The sequence below is a fragment of the Plasmodium malariae genome (assembly GCF_900090045.1).
Source record: "Plasmodium malariae genome assembly, chromosome: 14".
NCBI lineage: Eukaryota > Apicomplexa > Aconoidasida > Haemosporida > Plasmodiidae > Plasmodium > Plasmodium malariae.
Genome location: NC_041788.1, coordinates 3,356,416 through 3,375,855, shown reverse-complemented (window position 1 = coordinate 3,375,855; position 19,440 = coordinate 3,356,416). Strand labels below are relative to the sequence as shown.

General features: G+C 29.1%; 4 protein-coding genes across 4 annotated transcripts; 2 read left to right on the top strand and 2 right to left on the bottom strand.

The window, feature by feature from the left end:
* Positions 1–1,191: 1,191 nt before the first annotated feature.
* PmUG01_14082200 (conserved Plasmodium protein, unknown function) lies at positions 1,192–3,078 on the top strand (the record flags this gene model as incomplete). The annotated part of the gene is made up of 1 exon (XM_029008423.1): positions 1,192–3,078. The coding sequence occupies one exon, from the start codon at positions 1,192–1,194 to the stop codon at positions 3,076–3,078; it is 1,887 nt and encodes a 628-aa protein (XP_028864714.1).
* A 1,981-nt stretch (positions 3,079–5,059) lies between these two features.
* RPT6 (26S protease regulatory subunit 8, putative) lies at positions 5,060–6,328 on the top strand (the record flags this gene model as incomplete). Its single annotated transcript, XM_029008422.1, has 1 exon — positions 5,060–6,328. One exon carries the CDS (start codon positions 5,060–5,062, stop codon positions 6,326–6,328), a length of 1,269 nt encoding a protein of 422 aa, XP_028864713.1.
* An 868-nt stretch (positions 6,329–7,196) lies between these two features.
* Positions 7,197–7,475, bottom strand: PmUG01_14082000 (conserved Plasmodium protein, unknown function; the record flags this gene model as incomplete). Its single annotated transcript, XM_029008420.1, has 1 exon — positions 7,197–7,475. The coding sequence occupies one exon, from the start codon at positions 7,473–7,475 to the stop codon at positions 7,197–7,199; it is 279 nt and encodes a 92-aa protein (XP_028864712.1).
* A 3,740-nt stretch (positions 7,476–11,215) lies between these two features.
* PmUG01_14081900 (conserved Plasmodium protein, unknown function) lies at positions 11,216–19,159 on the bottom strand (the record flags this gene model as incomplete). Its single annotated transcript, XM_029008419.1, has 1 exon — positions 11,216–19,159. One exon carries the CDS (start codon positions 19,157–19,159, stop codon positions 11,216–11,218), a length of 7,944 nt encoding a protein of 2,647 aa, XP_028864711.1.
* Positions 19,160–19,440: the final 281 nt, after the last annotated feature.

The window sequence follows — 19,440 nt, the reverse complement described above, 5'->3', positions numbered from 1 at the left end:
GCACGATAGATCACTATCAACGTGTACTGTGAACCGTCCTTTCGTTGGCAGCTGCACGTTATTAAAATTTGCTGTATTGGCTAATATTGCTAACCTTTTACATTATTTTTTTTTTTTTTTTTTTTTTATATCAAGTCGTTTTTTAGCTATTTCTCTATAAGCATTTGTTTTTAATGACTTAATATTAAATTACGCTTTTCCTTAAAAGAGGACATTTAGTTACTTGAGGTATACGATTAATAGTTGCTACATGCTACACATGTATTGGTGTATATATATATATATATATATATATATGTATACATATATGTATATATGTATGTATTTATTTATGAATATGTATCTGTATGCGTCCATGTACTTGTGTTTTTTCCCCTGCACGTTTTGACTCCTTTATGAAATATCTTTTTATTAAGAAAAACCTATGAATAGAATTAAAACATAAGAAAATAAGTAAATGATGTGCGGACTTTTTCATGCGTTCATTTTTATCCGGTTTGCTTAATTATGGTTACCCCTTTAACATAAAAACATACGTCGTCGAAAAATAAACAAATAAATAATAAATGTGTAAACAACGAACGAGTAAACAACGAACGAGTAAACAGCGAACGATTAAACAAACGAGTAAACAAACGAGTAAACAAACGAGTAAACAAACGAGTAAACAAACGAGTAAACAAACGAGTAAACAAACGAGTAAACAAACGGTTAAACAAACGGTTAAACAAACGAGTAAACAAACGAGTAAACAAACGAGTAAACAAACGGTTAAACAAACGATTAAACAAACGAGTAAACAAACGAGTAACAACGAACGAGCAAAAAACAAACAAATAAAAGAATTGAAAATAAAGCAACTGGGCAAAAAACGGAGATACGCGAAAAGGAGAGAGGAATAGGAAAAAAAAATAAAAAATAAAAAATGAAAGTTCACATAAATTATAATAGTCATTTTAAGGAAAAACTTTGTGTAGCATATTCTATTCTGCGTAAGGACTAGACACTAATCGTAATGGAAGAGAACAATAAATGCATGTGAAGTTATCCATATATAAATACACCCACATACATCCATGTATATGCTCCGAGGTGTATACTATTATGTGTAAAAATACATACGCCTACACGCATTCGTGTGCCCCCAACCCTACCTCATAATATGTATATACATACGAATTAAGTTGTACAATGAATAAACAGATAATTAGCCTAATTATTAATGGCAAATTGGCAGAAAAAAAAAACATGAACAAATACATAATTAAAAACAATTTGGAAAAGGTTATACTAAATTTTAGCTTGTACTCAAAAATTGTAAGTAAAAATGAGTTATTGAAAAATATTATTCTGTACACAAAAATTGTTCATCTGAAATATTTTCATCTGGACTACTTGTACAAATATGTTATAGGACCTCTGCTAAAACAAAGGAAATTAGATCTACCACTTTTACCGAACATTATTCATACATATAAAAAAAATGACAAATGTAATTACATTTTAAAAGAAATAAATAATTACATTGTTGATAATTTACGAAAAAGAAAATTGCATGTGCAAGATGACTTAAATAATTGGGTTAGCATTTTACAAGTATTATCTTCAAAGAAAAAAAATATAAATTTTGTTCCTTTATTGAAATATTTTTTTATCAAAAATGAGGTCAAATATGAAGAGGGAAATATAAATAATATAATAGCAGAGAACAGGAGAAGAAACATTTCCATGGATTGTTCATTTTGTGATTATAATAAATGCTACCATAACAGGCGCGTACTCACCTTACCAGATAATGATATAGATTATAAAACTTTCGAATTACTATCTCCTAGGTCATTCGGCATATTATTTAATACATTGGCAAAAGTGAAAATTCAGTGTAACAATGATTTTTTTTTAAATACATTTTTTTATCAAAAAACGAAACAGATGCTACCGTCATTTAATAACATTGATTTGTGTTTAATTGTGGATGCTTTTTATACATTTCAATTTACAAATAAAAATTTATTGAAATATATTGAAGAAGAAATTTTGAAAAGAATAACAGCATTTGATTTATTGCAGTTATCCATTATTTTTTATAATTTATCAAAATTTTGGAATGATGGTGATATTAAAAATGAACTTTTTGCTGTTCTTTTTATGAAAAAAGTGAAAAAGTATCTAAACTTATATTTATTATATAACTTGGATGAGAAATATATATTATATACAAAAAATAAAAAATCTTTAATTGAAATATTACCTATGTTTTTTTTAGCATATGTCAAAAAAGTACATGCCGTATTCCCATATTATTTCAGTTTTAGTAAATTTCTTATGTTACAATTTTTATTTTTAAATAAGCATATACTCTTTTTAAAAAAAAATTGTTTTTTTAAAAATTATCATCATAGGCAAGGAAAACTCTATAAATACGATACAGACGACCAACCCAATTTTTCATATACCTTAAGCAACATCAATCGGACTATTTCAAATTTAATTTATTCATTTATCGGTTATTTCTACAATATTTTAACTTTACCTTATAAAAAGGAACACAACATACTATTTGTTCGTCATTTTTTTTTGACCTTAAATAATATATATCAATTACTTTATTTTTTTAATCTCTTTTATCATAACAGATTGACAATTACAAAAGATGAAAAATTTATTATCCCTCTACACAAATCTCAGCTTTTAATTTTTTTGTATACCTATTTAAATTTTATTTTAGATTTATATTCTTATTTATATTTAAATAATGCTATAAGAAGAAAGTTCAGTGATATCTTAACTGTTCATGCAAAAGAAAACAACAAAAATGGGAACATCCTGAACGATTCATTTTATTTTGTTAAATTAAAATATATTAAAAAAATATTTTTTCTATTAACCATTTTGGAGAATGTTGATTTAAATACAATAATGAAAGAATCGTTAGAAGGAAACAGTAAATATGTTAGTCTCATCTACGAGGATATACAAAACATAATTAACAATTCGAACACGTATTCCCATAATACCTCAATTTATTTTAATAGACAAATTATAGGCCCATACACAATTTCTGTCCTGTGCAGGTAAAATGAACATGAAGAAAAAAAAAAAAAAAAGGGGACAAAGAAAAAGCCATTTTGTGCAAAAAAAAAAAAAAGAGGAAAAAATTTATATTTAAACATACTTGAATTGCTTTACACCAGTTTTTTAGTAAAATGTCTTTTTTGTTTTTTTCCTCTTCAAATATTTTTACTCACCAAATTATATTTTCATACAAGTCCACATTAATACCACATTTGTGCATTTAAAATTGCTTTTCTAAAAAGGGCCTTCTTCTCAATCCGGCAATAGTATGTTCAAATATAAAGGTACCCATACATGCTTACACAAAAATATACTTACAAAAATATACTCACATATATACACACATTTATATGCAATGTATTTTCTGCCCTTTATTGTAGCATTTGTTTTACTTGTTTCAGAATTAATCATATACTGTGGTTTATCTCTTCAACATGTATCAACGATTTGTTTAGTGTGCAAGGTGTTTAATAATATAATTAACCTCGTTAGTTGTTCCTTAAGTTGTTTCTTTAGTTGTTCCTTAAGTTGTTTCTTTAGTTGTTCCTTTAGTTGTTCCTTTAGTTGTTTCTTCAGTTGTTTCTTTAGTTGTTCCTTTAGTTGTTCCTTTAGTTTTTTTTTTTTTTTTTTTTTTTTTTTTAAGTTGCACATTTTACTTATTTAAAAAGAGCCCACATTTTTATTAACAGTTAAGTTATTCTGCCTTTTACTTTTTTTTTTTTTTTTTTAAATTTCATATACACAAAGAGCTGTTCGCAATATACAAACATACACATACGAAGAAATACACATACATGCAAATACACATTTGCGCATTTAAACTTGCCAAGTCTAAAAATTCTCTGTAACTCTCATTTGTGTAATGCTGCTTGCATAATATAAAAATTAAAAAAAAAAAAATGGAGGAGAAAAAGAATAAAAAATTATAGTAACTCGTGAAGAAAAAGGATACACAAAATGAACAAAAATAAAGGCCTGAAGTTACGAAATGCAAAATTTTAAAAAATTAAAACTAATATTATTCTAAACAGTTCATAATAATAATTTCAACTTGTACAACTTTTAGTGGAAAAGAAAGTAGGGTACACATGTTTTGAAAATATTATAAGCATGCGTTTGCTACATGCCTATATAAAAAAAAAAATATATATATACTTGATTATGTACATATATTCATATATCCATATACACATATATACATGTATACGTAAAAATGAGTAGACTCAAGAGTAACGTACGATAACGTTTTGTCGATTCGAGTAACAAGGAGTTGGATTAATAATTAGCAAAATGGAATGCATATATGTGTAATTAATGCATATTTACAGTTATACTGTAATACTTAATACTTGATGAAAACATGTAAAACACTATAATCATAAGAAAAATAAATTAGATAAACAGAAAGGTAATAATAAAATGGTGCAAATAAATGAAAAATTGAAATAGAAAGAAATATAGTGCAAAAAAAGTAAGAAAAAAAAAAAAAAAAAAAAAAAAAAGGGGAATTTTACGAATTATCAAAAAAAAATAAAATAAAAAATAAAATATAAAAATTCTGACTGTAAACATTATACGATATATATGCTATATATATTTTTATTTCTTTAACTTTTGTTCTCCTTAAAAATTTTTTCCCCCCCCCCCTTTTAATACATTATTTTATTTTTACCATATACATATGTATGTATACATGTATACATATATGTACATGTGTTTATACCTGTATGCAAAACTTAAATGCCTTTAAAGTTTCGTACATATTTTGATGTATATACCTATTACATATGCTTAGTACTTATATACATATACGCAATACTAATACAGACTGCACGATACATAGGCTGACAGCTTCTCATTATCGCTGCTTTTGCTTCTGCTTCTTGTAATTACTGCTTCCGATCTTCACTGCTTTACTGTTGGTACAGTTGCCTCCGCCGGACACCCAGGCCCTTCCTCCGTATGCACACGAAAGGCCCCCACTATGGCAGCAGTTGATATGCAAATAAGATCAGGTGAGTTATCAGAAGGAACGAAAAAAGAGAACAATAAAAATAATGGGAACAAAAACGAGGAGGAAGTTCAGTCGGGCATTAAAACGTACTACGAAATGAAAATAGAAGAATATGAATCTATAATAAATAAAAAATTACAAAATAAAAAAAGATTAGAAGCACAAAGAAATGAGTTAAATACAAGAGTTCGAGAACTGTGTGATGAAATTCAATATTTACTAGAAGCTGCATCATATGTAGGTGAGATAGTAAAACCGATGGGAAAAAATAAAGTACTTGTAAAAATTAATCCTGAGGGTAAATATGTTGTTGATATTGCTCATCATATTAACATTTCTCAGTGCACACCAAATACTAGAGTAGCATTATATAATGACTCTTATAAATTACATAAAATATTACCAAGTAAGGTAGATCCACTAGTCTCTTTAATGAAAGTTGAAAAAGTACCTGACTCGACATATGAAATGGTAGGTGGTTTAGATCAACAAGTAAAAGAAGTAAAAGAAGTGATTGAATTACCTGTTAAACATCCAGAAATATTTGAATCTTTAGGTATATCTCAACCCAAAGGTGTTTTATTATATGGTCCTCCAGGTACTGGAAAGACATTACTAGCTAGAGCTGTTGCTCATCATACAGATTGTACATTTATTAGAGTATCGGGTTCTGAACTTGTTCAGAAATATATTGGAGAGGGTTCACGTATGGTAAGGGAATTATTTGTAATGGCAAGGGAACATGCACCATCCATAATTTTTATGGATGAAATAGATTCCATTGGTAGTCAGAGGATTGAAGGAGAGCATGGTGATTCAGAAGTACAAAGAACAATGATGGAGTTATTAAATCAGTTAGATGGTTTTGAATCAACTCAAAATATTAAAGTTATTATGTGCACAAATCGAATTGATATCCTTGATGAAGCTTTATTAAGACCTGGACGAATTGACAGAAAAATTGAATTTCCAAATCCTAATGTTGAGGCACGTATAGAAATTCTAAAAATTCATAGTAGAAAAATGAACCTAATGAGAGGAATTGATATGGTAAAAATTGCTACAGATATGAATAATTGCTCAGGAGCAGAAGTAAAAGCAGTATGTACAGAAGCTGGGATGTTTGCCTTAAGAGAGAGAAGAGTCCATGTAACGCAGGAGGATTTTGAAATGGCTGTAGCGAAGGTTATGAAGCAGGACGCAGAAAAAAATTTCACCTTAAGGAAATTATGGAAATAAAAAAAATAAAAATAAAAATATTGGAATTACTGGTAAGCTATTCACTGATGCACACCACGGCGAATTCCGTAGCGCACTACGTAATAGAAGCATAACCGTCACTATAGCTGTAGCTGTAAATATAATTGTAGTCGTATCTGTAGCTATAATTATAAAAAAAAATGATAATAATCCAATTTTTAGTACCAATTCAAATTTTAAATGGGCCGTGTTTACGCTCAAACGCATGAGCTGGGAAATATGAAAGTGGCTTAACGTTCTTTTTAATAAAAAAAAAAAAAAAAAAATGAATAAAATAGATAGATGGATAGATAAACAAATAAATAAATGAAATGGAAAAAGCTCCTCATTAGGCGCTTAATTAGCACCACGTATACCTATGTATTCCTATATATATAAAAGTGTGCAAATGCACGAAGCACCTCCATATATGGACCCCAAGGCTACTTGTTAAAAAATTTACTTTTCTATCCCTTTTTTGTAGCATTTACATTTTAATTTTATTTTATTTTTATCATATTTTTCTTAAAAGTAAAATAAAATTTGTTTAGTTAGAAATCCTATTTTCAAAAAAATCAAAGTTTAACAAAGTTATTTCAAATGGACAAATCCACAAGCAAATTAAAATATTTCATATTTCGTATTTTGTAATTTTTAAAAGCTCTGCTGAAAGCGGAAAAAGTTATATAAAAAAAAAGAAAAAACAAAAAACAAAAAACAAAAAACAAAATTATGCTTCTTAGAATAGTTTAAGTGGGGGAAAGAGACCTCTTACTGGTAAGTATTGACGTATATGTTTTCACACGAATACATATACATACAAGTATACATACAAATGCACAACAATGGAGCATATCCCTGTGGCATTTTATTTTCCCGAATAATTTGTGGTTAACCCAACGTAGTTTGCAACGTCTTCAATTTTTTTTTCCTTCTTTTCATCCCTCTGTTGTGCTTTACACTCGTGTAAAATATTCGTGTAGTCATTTAACACATGCCTGTAAGTTACATACTCATTTAGTATTTCATCATTTTTTAAAGTTTTCCCCTTTCCCCAATTTTTCAGTTCGTTCAAAACATTTCTGTCCAACGTAGTTTTTTCCTGAACGTTCAGAATTCGTAAAAAATTCCTGAACGTTTTGTTCATATTAAAAGCAGTTAAAGGCAGTTTTTTCTTTTTTTTCTCAAAATGGGATTATATATTTATGCACATAAGGGCCTTACACAGAAATATGTGCATATGCATATATGCATGTGTATATATATGTACGAATGTAGCACTACCTCCTCTCTCTGCTTTTGTTCGACTAGTCATTAAATTTGAAATCTTACATAAAAAAAATAAGCTTGACCCAATGAAAGGAGTTAAAAATGGCACTCTTGAACATGTTAACTCAGCATAGATTATTATCTACAGCTATAATAAATGAATAAATTTTGCTATCATAGAAGAAAATATTTATGTATTTGTATCTGTTGAGTTATTTCTTTTCTTTTCCTTTTCCTTTTCCTTTTTGTTTTCCTTTTATTTTATTTAATATATCCTTCGCGGGATAGTAAAATACCACTATAATTTACTACTCTTTTGTAAAATTCATGTCAAAATAAAAAACGTAATTTGCTCATTACATTTCAGCCAATCCTCTGTAATAAAAATTCTTGTACAACTCCACAGAACTGTTTAAAAATTTGATTCTTCATAAAATAAAAATAAAGGCACCTTATATATTTGACCACGTGCTTATCGATTTTACCTTGCACTAAAAATGGAAATAAAAAAAAAAAAAAAAAATAGGGGAAAGGAAGGCAAAATAAGGGAAAGGAAGGCAAAATAAGGGAAAGGAAGGCAAAATAGGGGAAAGGAAGGCAAAATAGGGGAAAGGAAGGCAAAATAGGGGAAAGGAAGGCAAAATAGGGGAAAGGAAGGCAAAATAGGGGAAAGGAAGGCAAAATAGGGGAAAGGAAGGCAAAATAGGGGAAAGGAAGGCAAAATAAGGGAAAGGAAGGCAAAATAAGGGAAAGGAAGGCAAAATAGGGGAAAAACAAAATAACAGAAAAGAAATTATTTACCTGTTCATACCGCTAATGACTGCTGTCACTTTTTTTTTGTTATTTCTTAATGCGAGTCTACAGAACCTGACCCACATACATTTCCTTTGTATAAAATTCTCAGCTTAATGAATGTGATGATTCCCTTTTATTATTATACGCCCAAAAATACAAAGCTGATCTTTTATATTACACGTTATGAAGGTAAAGCACGGGAAACTACCAATACAATTCGTGAAATATGCTTGTATTGAATATTTAATTTATTTTATTATGTATATGCAATTTTGCAAAAAAAAAAAAAAAAAAAAAAATATATTGTTTATATTATTTTTCCACAAAGAATACAAAAAGTAATAAAATTTGTACACATATATATTTATATTTATTACCTTTTGAAACAATTTAAATTGTAAAATTATTTCGTGTCCTTTGTACCATCAGTCCAAAATATACGTATTAATGAAAAATGTTAACATCACATAAAAACAAAAAAAAAGGATAAATCGCTTAAGTGAGTGCTTATTATATGAGTATGCTTACATATACATATTCATCACTACACATATGTAACCCAAACATTTATATAAGTATTAACAGGTTATCAATATCAATATTTATATCTACTGCAAACATATTTGTGCACGTAACAACTTACCACACCTTTCCCCAAAGAGTCTACAAAATGCTTTTTCTGCACTCTTTTTTTTTTTTTTTTTCTTATGTGAACAAATTTAAAAAACGATTAAATAACAAAGTTTATTATTTCAACACATAAGGATCAACAAAAAATTTACCTGACATTTATTTGTAAAATCATTTATTCATTTATTAAAAAAACACAGAAAAAAAAAAAAAAATTAATACATATTGCAAATTTCTTCTTATTTATAATTTTAAGTTATAATTTTTTTCTAAGGTGTAAAAATATAGAAAGGTAAAAAAAAAAAAAAATAAAATAAGTAAACACAGAAATGAAAAAAATTAAAATAAATCCAACGTTCATTATTTAAATTAAAATGTTTACACATTTGTATGTACATATATTGCAAGTACATACAATATAAACATAAAGTAAATAGGATGCAATGGTATAATGGTGTAATGGTGTAATCGGGTGAGTTTGTGATAGTATGATTTTGTAAGTGTATATGTATGTATTCACTTATGTGAGGTATATACTATGCGTGTATTCTTATACGTATTGCTTGTACGTATGTATATACACACATTCGAACAATATGAACTGCATTATTTTCAAAAAAAACATTTACATTTTATTATTCACATCTTAATAATAAAATTTTGAAAAAAGGGCAAGAGTTTTGAAAAAATAAACTAAGAAAAAAGAGGGAAAATGAAACAAAAAGGAGATGAAAAAATGAAATAATGTAAAAGTGAAATAATGTAAAAGTGAAATAACGTAAAAGTGAAATAATGTAAAAGTGAAATAATGTAAAAGTGAAATAATGTAAAAGTGAAATAATGTAAAAGTGAAATAATGAAAAAATGAAAAAATGAAAATATAAAAAATACATCGCTTTTACTATTCTAACATAACATAACACAATAATCCTATTGTGTTGAAAACATAAAAAAGGAAAGAAAAAAAAAATAATAATAAAATATATATATATATATATATAATTATAACTCCATTTTATTTTATTAAAAAATATAAAAATGCATAAACCTATTTAGCATATAAATTTATATCAAATACTGGGGCTTATCAAATTTGCAAATTGCTTTGTATGTGTTAAAGGCATAAGAACGAATCTCTGTTGCTAACAAATACACGTGTGCCACGCAAACGACATATGTATACACAATATATGTTTATATATGTTTATATATGTTTATATATGTTTATATATGTTTACATATGTCTATATATGTTTATATATGTTTATATATGTTTATATATGTTTACATATGTCTATATATGTTTATATATGTCTATATATGTTTTTGTATTTGTGTATTTGTACGCTTCTATTTACATGCTTGTGTTCGCATGCTTGTGCGTGTATATATATTTATATATATATATATATACAAATATGGGCATATGTACGTACATATAACCTGCACGAATCGACAAAAATAAAAAAAAATATATTCTCTTTTTCTCTGTTCCATTTTGTAATTTCCAAGTATACTTTTATATATATATATAAAAAAAAAAAAAAAAAAAAAAAAAAAAGGAAAAAAAAATGACACATTTGTTATATCATTTTTGTACTAACTCGACCAATAAGTTCTGATGAAATTTTTCGAAGTTGTGTTTTTAAATTTTGATTTTTTCATTAACATGGTCAGCTTTATTCCGTTATATCACTTTGTTCTACTTTGGCCTCTGCACGATTATTCGACTTTATGTTTGTTTTATATTTTATTTTGCTTGTATTTTTTTCGTTCATCTTTGTTTCATTTGTATAGTTCTTTCTCTTTACCTCTATTATCTCACTTTTTATTTCTACTTTTGCAAAAAAGTTAAATACAAAAGTATAAAAGTTATCAATAGGTTCATTTTTCTTTTTAGACATACTGTATTACACTGTCCTCTCCCTTATATATTCACCCCGTGTAATCGCCGTGCTTGATATTACTGAACAGAGTAACTACACAGAGAATTTTATTTTATTTTATTATATTTTATTATATTTTATTTTATTATATTTTATTTTATTATATTTTATTTTATTATATTTTATTTTATTATATTTTATATATTTATTTATTTTTTTTTTTTTTTTCCCCATAAATTCGCTTTCACGTTTTCGAAAATATATAATAGCTCTTCTTCATGGATAACAATACAATCTTTTTATTTTATTATACATGTTTTACATTAGCTATGTTTCCACTACATGTGTTTTCTACAATCATATTATTTCCCTTTTGATCTTCTTTGACAATAATATTCATATTAGTTTTATTTATAATTAACTCGGATGTCGTTATATTAGGACCACCGCTATACGTAGCATAATGATTACTACTATTATTACCTTCATAGGATGAGTGGGGGGGGTTCACATTATTATTATTACCATTAGTACCATGATTAGTACCATGATTAGTACCATGATTATTATTATAATAATAATTATTATTATTGTAATAATTACTATTACTATTACTATTATTATTATTATTATTGTTAAAATTATTATTATTATTACTGCTGGTATGATTTTCATTCAACTTTGTATTTCCTTTTCCCGATTCCATATTTCCCATAAGGCTGTTATTTATATCATTCATGTTGTTTAATGCACTTGATATAAAATTACTTCGACCAATTTCCTTATCATTGGAAATACCACTAACATTCATTCGATTGGAGGACGAGTTAACTACGTTATGCATACTTCCAACCATTACACCATTATTATTCATACTATTATTCATACTATTATTCATATTATTATTCATATTATTATTCATACTATTATTCATACTATTATTCATATTATTATTCATATTATTATTCATATTATTATTACAATTATTATTACAATTATTATTAGAATTACTATTACTATTGCTATCTATACTTGTCATATTCGTCATATTTGAAATATTCGCCTGACTGTTCATATTACTCAGTGCATTCCCGCTATTCACGTTAGTCCCGCTGTTACTGCTACTGCTGACATTATTAACTCCGCTAATACTGTTCATTTTGTTTAAATGATTCAAATTCGATGCCGTTTCATGGGTATTGTTTCCTCTACTCATGTTATTAATTCTTTGGACACTACCTTCATTACCACCACCTTTGTTTATATCACTTGGAGGTAACATACTCATAGGTGCTGGGTTATTACTATCACTGCTTGTCATGTTGGCATGGTTGTTATTAACTACAGCCTTACTCTTTCCAATATTACTGCAGCCATTATTACCATTACCTACTGTACTACTACCCATAGTACTACTACCTATAGTACTACTGCCCATAGTACTACTGCCCATAGTACTACTGCCCATAGTACTACTGCCCATAGTACTACTGCCCATAGTACTACTACCCATAGTACTACTACCTATGGCACTATTTCCCATCGTGCTGCTACTCTGGTTGCTACTCTGGTTGCTGCTATTGTTACTGCTATTGTTATTGCTATTGTTATTGCTATTGTTATTGCTATTACTGCTGTTGTTACCACTACTACCACTGCCACTTCCAGCTCCATTACCACCACTGCTATTGTGGTACATGTGATAACCCGCAATATTGTCGTTCATTAATTTGTTTTTAAAAGACCCTGTAGTGTTAGGAATATGGTTAAAGTGCTCACTTCTTTGATAATTTAAATTATATGAGTTAAAGTTCACATAAGGATTTATATTGTTATATGGAGGAAACCCACTTGCACTCACTGTGGCACCTGCAGCAGATCCTGCTGCTCCAATGAAATTTGGATATCTTTTAAACAGATTTTTGTTTATCTTATCGTAATTCATATTTTGAAAATTATTTAAATTGTAATTATAATTCATCATGTCATTATTCATAAATGGAAACTTCAAACTGTACATATTATTGTTATATAAGGTGTTCGGCATATTGTTTATAGAATTTCTATTATTTACCATATATGCATTATATTTATTTATAGAATTATTATTTCCTAAAGAGTCCATATAATTTATATTACTATTTATATTTCCTTCAATGCCATTTATACTACTGTTCATCATATTCATTCCACTAGGTATACCTGTATTCATTACATCATTCAAATGAATCCCTCCACTCCCCAGAGCACCACTTACACAGTTCAGGTCGTTATTATGCATTGTGCTTTCGTTATCATGACCACTTAGTCCTCCCTTATTATTATTACTGTTGTTATGGCTACTACTCATTCCATTGATACCACCAATACCCCCAATACCTCCAATACCGCCAATTCCATTAATGCTACTAATACCACTGTTACCCCCTCCACCATTGTTCTTTACCATACTGATGCTCAAATTATTCATATTGTTAATCACCCCGGGGGGGGAAGAACCCCTCAAATTTCCCTTTGCCATATTCTGAGATATAAACAACCCCTCCGCATTTATCTCCTTTGCACCAACGCCAACACCAACACCGACTCCAATACCAACAGCACCTGTACCATTTGTATTATTCTGACTAAACATATTATTTCCTGCATTGTTCAGCATGTACATATTCCCATTGTACATATAATACTGATTGTACAACTGCGGGTTGTACATAAATGGGAAATTGTAATTACCTGCACTGTTGAGCTTATTATTATTAGTACTACTGCTATTAGTATTAGCATTATTATTACTATTGGTATTGCTATTGCCATTGTTATTATTATTATTTCTAATATTCAGTATATTATTATTTTGTATATTATATGCACTGGTGTTATTCATATTATGGTTCATAAAATTATTAACATGCAAAGTAGGATTAAAAAATTTTGGGTCCATAATATTTCCATTTTTATAAAAATCCTCATTATGTAAACAACCATGATTTAATGCAAACTCATTAAAATGCATCTGTTCCTTTTCATATTTATTAATAGAATGACTTCTAGTTCCATATTTAATAGAAACAGCTGGTTTTACATTTCTTTTTGTGTATGGACTTTTCCTAACCCTTGTTACATTTTTTTTTGTTTCATTTTTTGTTTCTACTGATATGGGAATATTTGGAACACCAATAAATCCTTCCGTAAGTATTTTTTTTTTTCTTCCTCTTTTCTTTTTTTCTGATTTTTTCTTCCTACCCCTTTTCAGGGGTACTTTAACAACAATACCAGAACCTGAACCAGTAGCCGTAGCAGCAGAAGCGGAGGCACAGGCACCACCGGTACCACCACCCTCCATATTGCTACCTCCCACTAGTGCACTACTTGCATTATGCATAATATTTCCACCCCCAACTGAGTTAATCAATCCATTCACATTCCTGTTAAGGCTATCAACCCCGTTAACCATCACACCATTAGATAAATTATTTCCATTATGTAAATATACTTTATTTTCCCCTACCCCCACAATATCTTTATTATTGAATTTCCATATTTCTAACTCGTCTACGTTTCCTTTTTGTGCATTTCTAGCGGCTAACCTAAAAGATCTATCATTCTTCTGGTAATTATTCTTCTGAAGAGAATATGGATTATTATAATTACTATTATAATTACCACTAGTACTGTTATGATTACCACTGCCAGTATTATGATTGTTATTATAATTGCAAGTACTATGGTTGTTGTTATAACTACCATTGTGGTTTGTACTATTGTTATTGTAATTATTGCTGCTACCATAATTGTAACCATTCATTCCTGTACTTGTTTCATTCTTCCTCATACGAACTGTTTCACTATCAAAATTAAAGTAGTCCACTTGCTTATGCTGCCTTTTCTTAGATGTAATCAACTGATCTGTAGTCATATTAAAATCAGCACAAAGCTTCTTCTGTTGCTTTAAAATTCTACTCCTATTCCTTTTTTCTCTACAAATTTTATTATATCTTTCTATTATTATCTCACCCATTACCTTAGTATTTATGTCTTTTAAAAAGTTATATCCAATACTATATAACACATCATCATCATCACATAGGAACTCGAAAATTCCTTTCTCCTCTTTTTCTATATATAACTTAAACTCAATATTAACCGTATCATTTAGAATAAACCAATATTTATCATTATTTATTTTACCCAAATATCCATTGTTATAATCTATTTTTTCATTCATCAACATTTTCTTCAAATTATTACTCTCGCATAAAACCAAATTTAATAACATCCTTATAATTCGTAACTTGGATGTTACTGATAGATCATCCCATTCTAAAAAAAGTTTCTTAGTCAGCCCCTTCTCGTCATTCTGCATTTCTTCATTCTTTACCTGATCTTCCTCCTGCTTTTCATCGGCTGCACCACCGGTTATACCAACGCTTACTCCACCGCCTACCGCACCTACTGCTACATTACCTACTTCTTCGTCCATTTCCTCTCCCACTTCTTCACTTACCACTTCACGTCCTACTTCCTGTCCTACTTCCCAACCCATTTTATGAGCTGCTGCTCCTCTACCTTTTACATTTTCCTTTTGATCCAAAGTCCCCCCCCCCGCCACTGCATCCTTTCCTACCCCACTCGAACCCCTCAAACTTCCTCCACTTAGCTGTTGTTCTCTTTTAACAACTTTATTGATTATTGTGTCTTTATTTATAACACCCTTTTTCTCTTGATCTTCTACTCTTTGATTACCTGCAATACCTTTGGACTTCGTATTGTCAACACTGTCCACCTTTGCAAGTTTGGCACATTCGTCTGATGTATTTGAACGAAAAGATTTCTTTCCACTTTTGTCAATTGTTTTGTCAATTGTTTTGTCAACTGTTTTGTCAATTGTTTTGTCAATTGTTTTGTCAATTGTTTTGTCAGTTGTTTTGTCAATTGTTTTGTCAATGGATATGTGTCTTTCGTCATCATTATAGTCTTCTAACTCTTCTTCGTCGTCCTCTTCCTCGACCTCTTCCTCGACCTCTTCTTCGACCTCTTCTTCGACTTCTTCTTCGACCTCTTCTTCTTCCTCTTCTTCAATCTCATCTTCACCCTCTTCATTCTCATCATCACCCTCCTCATTCTCATCTTCGTATTCGTTCAAATCCTCATTCTCTATCATTTCCTCATCATACAGTAACTCATCCGCTTTTAATTCATTCTTTAATTTTTTCCCTCTCTTTTCTTTTTTCTTCTTAGAACCACTACCTACTACTCCACTATTTTTCAACTCCTTCCTTGATTCTACAGCAGGAAATAGTTCATTAAAATTAACAACTCGAACTAATGATGCTTCTTTATCTTCAAAAATTCGAGATATATACTTGTACATAAATATAGATTTTGAATTAAAATAACGACCAAGAAAAAAAAATAATTTTAATATAAAATTCCTTCCAAATTCTGTAGTTTCTTTATTTTGAAACATATCATCAATATCTTTAAAATTCCACGTCATTTTTAACACATCTTTATACACAGTTAGAAATAATAATACCATTACATAATTTGGGTTGTTAATAAATAATATAGATTCATCATCTGCATATTTCGGTAGCTTCATCTGCTTTATAAAGTTTTCTTTTTGCTGTCTCTTTCTTTCTCTTTCCTCCAAAATGTTCCTCCTCGCTTCAGCAGAATACATGCTATCATCGAAATAAGAACTCTCTTCCTCCACATAGTTATTTCCACTGCCATTAATATTACTATCTTTTGCCTTTTCAGTTTTCACTTTTTCGCCCTTTCCCTTTTCACCTTTAAACTTATCACCTTTCAACTGCTCGCCCTTTATATTTTTCTTTTCATTTTTTAAAATTATCTTGTTTACCTTTCCTTTTTCTTTACTCAATTTTACATATCTCTTTTTTCTTCTAAGGCTCAATTTGGAACTCCTTTTCCTTTTAGCACTACTCGTACTCTTTTTCTTTTTGTATGTCGATTTTTTTTTTGAATCCTTTCGTTTGTATAAATCACTAGACCCATCATCCTCTTCGTCGTCCTCTTCATCCTCCTCTTCGACTGCTTCGTCTTCATCATCCTCATCATCTTCTTCGTCTTCATCATCTTCTTCGTCTTCATCATCTTCTTCATCTTCACCATCCTCCTCAACATCATCTTCTTCCCCTTCTTCTACTTCTTCCCCTACTGCTTCCACTTCCCCAATTACTGCACCTTCCTCTTCTTGATTAACCTTTTCTTTCTTTCGTTCTGACCGTTCTTTTCCTTCTTTCGCTCCACTTACCGTTCCTTCATTATTATCATTATTACCATTATTACCATCTTCTCCTTCCTCCTCCCCCTCCTCATCACCCATTTCGCTATCTCCCTCCTCTGTATCATCATCATCCTCTTCTTTATATATTTTCCCTTTATTTTTATCTTTCCTACTCTTCACTTTATTACTCTTACTTTTGTTTTTATTTGTATTACCTTCCTTACTTTCTCTTCCTTCTTTGCTGTCTTTGCCTTCTTTGCTGTCTTTGCCTTCTTTGCTGTCTTTGCCTTCTTTGCTATCTTTGCCTTCCTTACTATCTTTACCTTCCTTACTTTCTCTTCCTTCCTTACTGTCTTTGCCTTCCTTACTTTTCTTATAATCTAATGAACCTCTCCTGGAATTTTCCTTTTTACCAAACGAATTAGAAGTCTGTTTACTTCTTTTAAACTGATTTTTCATACTTTCACTATCTCTACTATTTAAACTGTTTTTCTTCTTTTTGGAGCTTTGCTCCTGTGCATTCTTATTTTCATTATTACCACTTCCATTTCGACTTCTATTTCCACTATCGTCATCACTTTCATTCACATTTTTCAATCTTCTAGAATTCTCAGATTTACTATTTTTCTTCAAGTCGACACTGCCTCGATTACTTACATTTGAATTTTCTTCTTTTGGGATGGAACCATTATTACTATTCAATAATTTGTTCCCACCCTCTCCAATGCCTAAGCCACTGACACTTCCATTGCCGTTACCATTACCAGTACTCTTTTTCATATCAAAATTTTTTTTAGCACACTCGCCTGTACCAGTACCAATTCCGCTAGCACTACCCCTTTTCACATCACTACTCCTTTTTGTACTCTCATTACTTACCCTTCTTACAACGTCACTAGCCCTTTTAGCACTCTCACTCCTACTCTTCACATCCATATTACTCGACGAAAAGCTGCTCTTTCGCTTTTCTTTCTTGAAAATATTATCATTGTTAATAGTTTCATCACTCACAATTTTTCGAATATTTTTGGATGATGAAGCACTTTTTTTTTTGCTGCTGGGAGATACTGATGATGATTGTTCTTTGAAGATCCCTTTCGACGAAGATGCTGTTATTAGATTTTTTTTTTTCTTTTCATCATTATTTTTTGCATTATTATTATTATTACTATTACTATTACTGTTAATGTTAGTGTTACTGTTACTGTTACTATAACTACGACTACTACTAACTCTGTGGTTACTATTATTTTTCAATTTATTATTTTTTGAAATTAATTTATTTGCCGTCTTATTATGATCATATTTGTTACTATCATTTGTCTGATCTTTTTTTGTTTTATCATCAACTGAATGAGATTTGTCCTTTTTATCTTCTCCCTCTCCTTTTTCATTTTTGTTTTTACTTAACTTTAAACTATCACATGAACTGTTTACATTTTTTAAAGTGATGGATTCGTTGCTATTTCTGCCAATGCCTTCCTTTTTTTCTCCCACTTTGGAATTATCATTTTTCGCAATTTTACTACTACTATTGGAGCAGCTCGAACTCTTGCGCTTATCACTGTTATTATTATTGGTATTATTGGTACTATTATTGTTACTGTTATTGTTGTTATTATTACTAACATTATAATTATTATTACCAGCAATATTACCATTAATATTACCGCTATCATTGCCACTATTATTTCCACCATTATTGCCCCTATTATTGACGTTATTATTGAAGTTATTACTGACACAATTATTTCCGCTTTTATTACGATTATTATTACCATTATCATTACTGTTTTCTAATTTATCACTCACTTTTTCATTTCTTTTCTTACTCAACCCCTCAGAACTTCCTCCCGACTTTCCTGATAAATTACCATGCGTATTTTTATCCTTATCATCATTATTAGCATTTTTTTTTTTTTCCGTATTTAATGTGCTACTACTATTTTTACTCTTACCACTTGAATCTTTTGCGTTCCTTCTTTGTTGATCCTTCATTTTGCTTATATTACTACTACAAACATTATTATTCTTATTTTTTTTTTTAACTTATATTGTATACGCGTTTTCGTAAATTTTTTTTACATATACATATATGAACAAATATGTATAAATATATATATATATATAATATATATATATATATATATATATATATAATATATATATAAATAAATGCATACATATATAAATATATACATATACAAATTATATATATAAATAAATGCATACATATATAAATATATACATATACAAATTATATATATAAATAAATGCAT